This window comes from Perkinsus marinus (assembly GCF_000006405.1).
Source record: "Perkinsus marinus ATCC 50983 genomic scaffold scf_1104296930376, whole genome shotgun sequence".
NCBI lineage: Eukaryota > Perkinsozoa > Perkinsida > Perkinsidae > Perkinsus > Perkinsus marinus.
Genome location: NW_003216120.1, coordinates 1 through 2,739, shown reverse-complemented (window position 1 = coordinate 2,739; position 2,739 = coordinate 1). Strand labels below are relative to the sequence as shown.

At 49.0% G+C, this 2,739-nt stretch overlaps 1 protein-coding gene across 1 annotated transcript; it reads right to left on the bottom strand.

The window, feature by feature from the left end:
* Nucleotides 1–847: 847 nt before the first annotated feature.
* On the bottom strand, nt 848–2,502 carry Pmar_PMAR015155 (cysteine proteinase, putative; the record flags this gene model as incomplete). Its single annotated transcript, XM_002787086.1, has 7 exons — nt 848–1,320; nt 1,366–1,447; nt 1,497–1,564; nt 1,628–1,740; nt 2,074–2,144; nt 2,203–2,331; nt 2,378–2,502. 7 exons carry the CDS (start codon nt 2,500–2,502, stop codon nt 1,072–1,074), a joined length of 837 nt encoding a protein of 278 aa, XP_002787132.1. The 3' UTR covers nt 848–1,071.
* Between the last annotated feature and the right edge of the window lie 237 nt (nt 2,503–2,739).

Here is a 2,739-nt window from a genome sequence, read left to right as displayed (position 1 = left end):
CCGAACACTGGCGAGACACAGGCTATTGACTGTGGTAACACTGTGTTACTAGCACCGCATCTTCCATAACGAAGGGACCCTCTACTCGGCCCTGAGATACTCCTCACCTGACATCATCGATGCCAGCTCGCTGTAAACGGGGATGGCTCACAGATGCTCAAAGAGAGGCAGAAATGCAGGTGATGTCATGCGCTCTCTGACATAGACCATTGCGCTACTTTCCAATCCGGGGAGAAGCCGCCGTCTGTAATATCACCAGATGAAGGGGATCGCACTGAGAGAGCTGCAACAGGTTAGGAATCAACATGATTGGTTATAGCAATTAAGGGCTGAATGGTATCAAGAAAGCAATACAAGACGCCGCCGGATGAGGTTGATGCTCTTGAGAATGATTCCACCGTTCCGGCGGAGCTATAGGTCAGCTGAGACCATTTCGGCTCGGACGCCGGCCGATTGTGCGGGAAACGACTGTTTTTGAAGGCAGCTGAGGCTACATATATTACAAGTAGGTGTATAGCGACTCTCTGTAAATAAGTATTGGCCTTAAAATCCTGAATGCTGGCGTTTTGAAGGCGCTGAAGGTAATGGTGAGACCAACGTTGAATGAAATTATAGTTGCATACTTACAGTTACGAATTGGCCGCAAAGCCGGAGACGACCGCATTCCCATACCAGGTATGACACCTTTATTACCAAGGAGGTGATTGAGGTGTTTTTTACCTCAAGAGATCCGAAGTGCCAGGATAGAGAGGGAGCACGAAGCGAAGCATGGAGGAGTTCGCCACGGACAGCCGCTGCGGTTGAACCGCATCCCGTACGATACTAGTAACTCGACAAGCACGGGAGAGTCGGAATGGACTGAATATACGACTTATCATCTCTTTAAGAGTCTCTAGATGACTTCTGTTGAAAAGTTCCAGCAATCAGCTATTCATTCACATGCAACAGATGCGAAAAGAATATAAGACTTCATGCTGCCAGGAAGAAAAATGACTATGGACGAAAGCAGATCGTCCTGATTCGAATGTGATGGGTTTCATCCAGTGCACATCCATAATGGAGGAGATCCACTCAGACCTTAGGTGTACCACCAAGCAGGTAATCATCTATTCCACAGTTTCCGAGGGCTATCTTGAAAAGGCCGTGGTCACCCCAGTCTTCATTCCAGGAGTTCACGACAAGCCAGTAAGCTTGTCCACTCTCTTCACCCCAACCAATTATCTTCACAGCATGTCCACCGAGATATTCTCCAGAAGTATGCTTGTATACACCGGACTTGTAGGCTAGGAAATCTTCGTAAACAGTGAAAGAAGCCGAAACCTGATCAAAGTTAACGTTTGGATCACAGGAGTGGATCGGTCCCACTGGGCCATCGGTCCTGATAGCATTCTTGGCATCGTTTACAGAGTATTGATAAGGAGAGGATTCCACCATGAAATGACGATCACTGAGAATGATAAACTCGATTCATTTGACTTAGCTTAGCCTTCCTTTACTCTCTCAAAGTGGTCGTATACTTCGGGTTGTGGCATTGTTCGGCACAGTTGGGAGTCTCGTATGAGTCCTGATAGGCAATGGCAGTTACTGTCTCAGCGGTCGCCGGCGGCGACACGCCGCTACAGCTTACCTTCGGGCATTTGGGGTACTTGCTATCATTGACATGATGAGCGCATGGGGGGAAATCGTACGGCCAGCACCCATCGTCTTTAGTCATATCATCTTCCGCAACGTAATCTCCACCTGAGCACCGAAAGAAATGTTCTACTACACTTCAGGATTGTGCAGCATATGTGAATATCGGAGGTTCAATTTCCATAAATCAGCCCAGTGTACTGGGACAAGTTGTCCCAGACGATGCTACAGCAGGAGTCATCGTCGCTGGCTCATTATTGAGAACGACAGCGACCCGTGCCGAGATTATCATCATATTTCCCAGCGTCTACAGTGTGGGTCTCCCTTGTCTTCGTTCTGTAGACAAGACTCTTGTCACAAGAGTGACTATTGAATAGTCGAGGATAAGTCATAGCAAACTCGCCTCGGATTCCGAGACTCGTTTCGGTCGACTTCCCTTACCAGTTGCGATCCCTTTATCGTGCACCCAAGACCAGGCTGAGTTAGGAAATCCACCATTGCATCCGTGGGACCTGGGCAAAAAATTCCGATTGGGAAGCTCCCAGTCTAAGTCTGGCATCCTCGACTCACGGCGCACAAGCATTCATCTCGCCGGCCGATAGGAGCTCCGTGAACGTCCCATGCGACTTGATACATAGGCGGTCATTGAAGGCCTCAGTGACACCGAATGCCCAACAGCTTCCACAAGCTGACTGGTCTCTGGAGTTCGAGGCAGCATTTTCTCACACAGTCGCCAGTTAGCTACCTGATATGGCCGATAACCTTTGAGCAATTGGGAAAGGCGGTGCGAGCGTCGAAGTCAGTGGGGAGGTCTTGTAGCTCCTCTATAGCATAGCCTTTTCTTATGGCTTTGTCGTTTGACCCTCTCATCAGTGTTCCACATAGCACTTTAGCATCACGCAGGGAGAGGTCTGAGGAAAAGAAGAGAGATGCTTCGACAAACACTTGGGAAGTAGAGCTACTCTTGAATCTTTTTTGCCCAGTCGACGCGGTCCATGTGTTTTGCTTGGAATTGATCTCGTCAACGAGGCTATGCATGATGGCCGGTCTGGTCTCATCGTAGAGGACCCGTCAATCTTCAGTCGAGATGAGTTCGGACTGGATCCT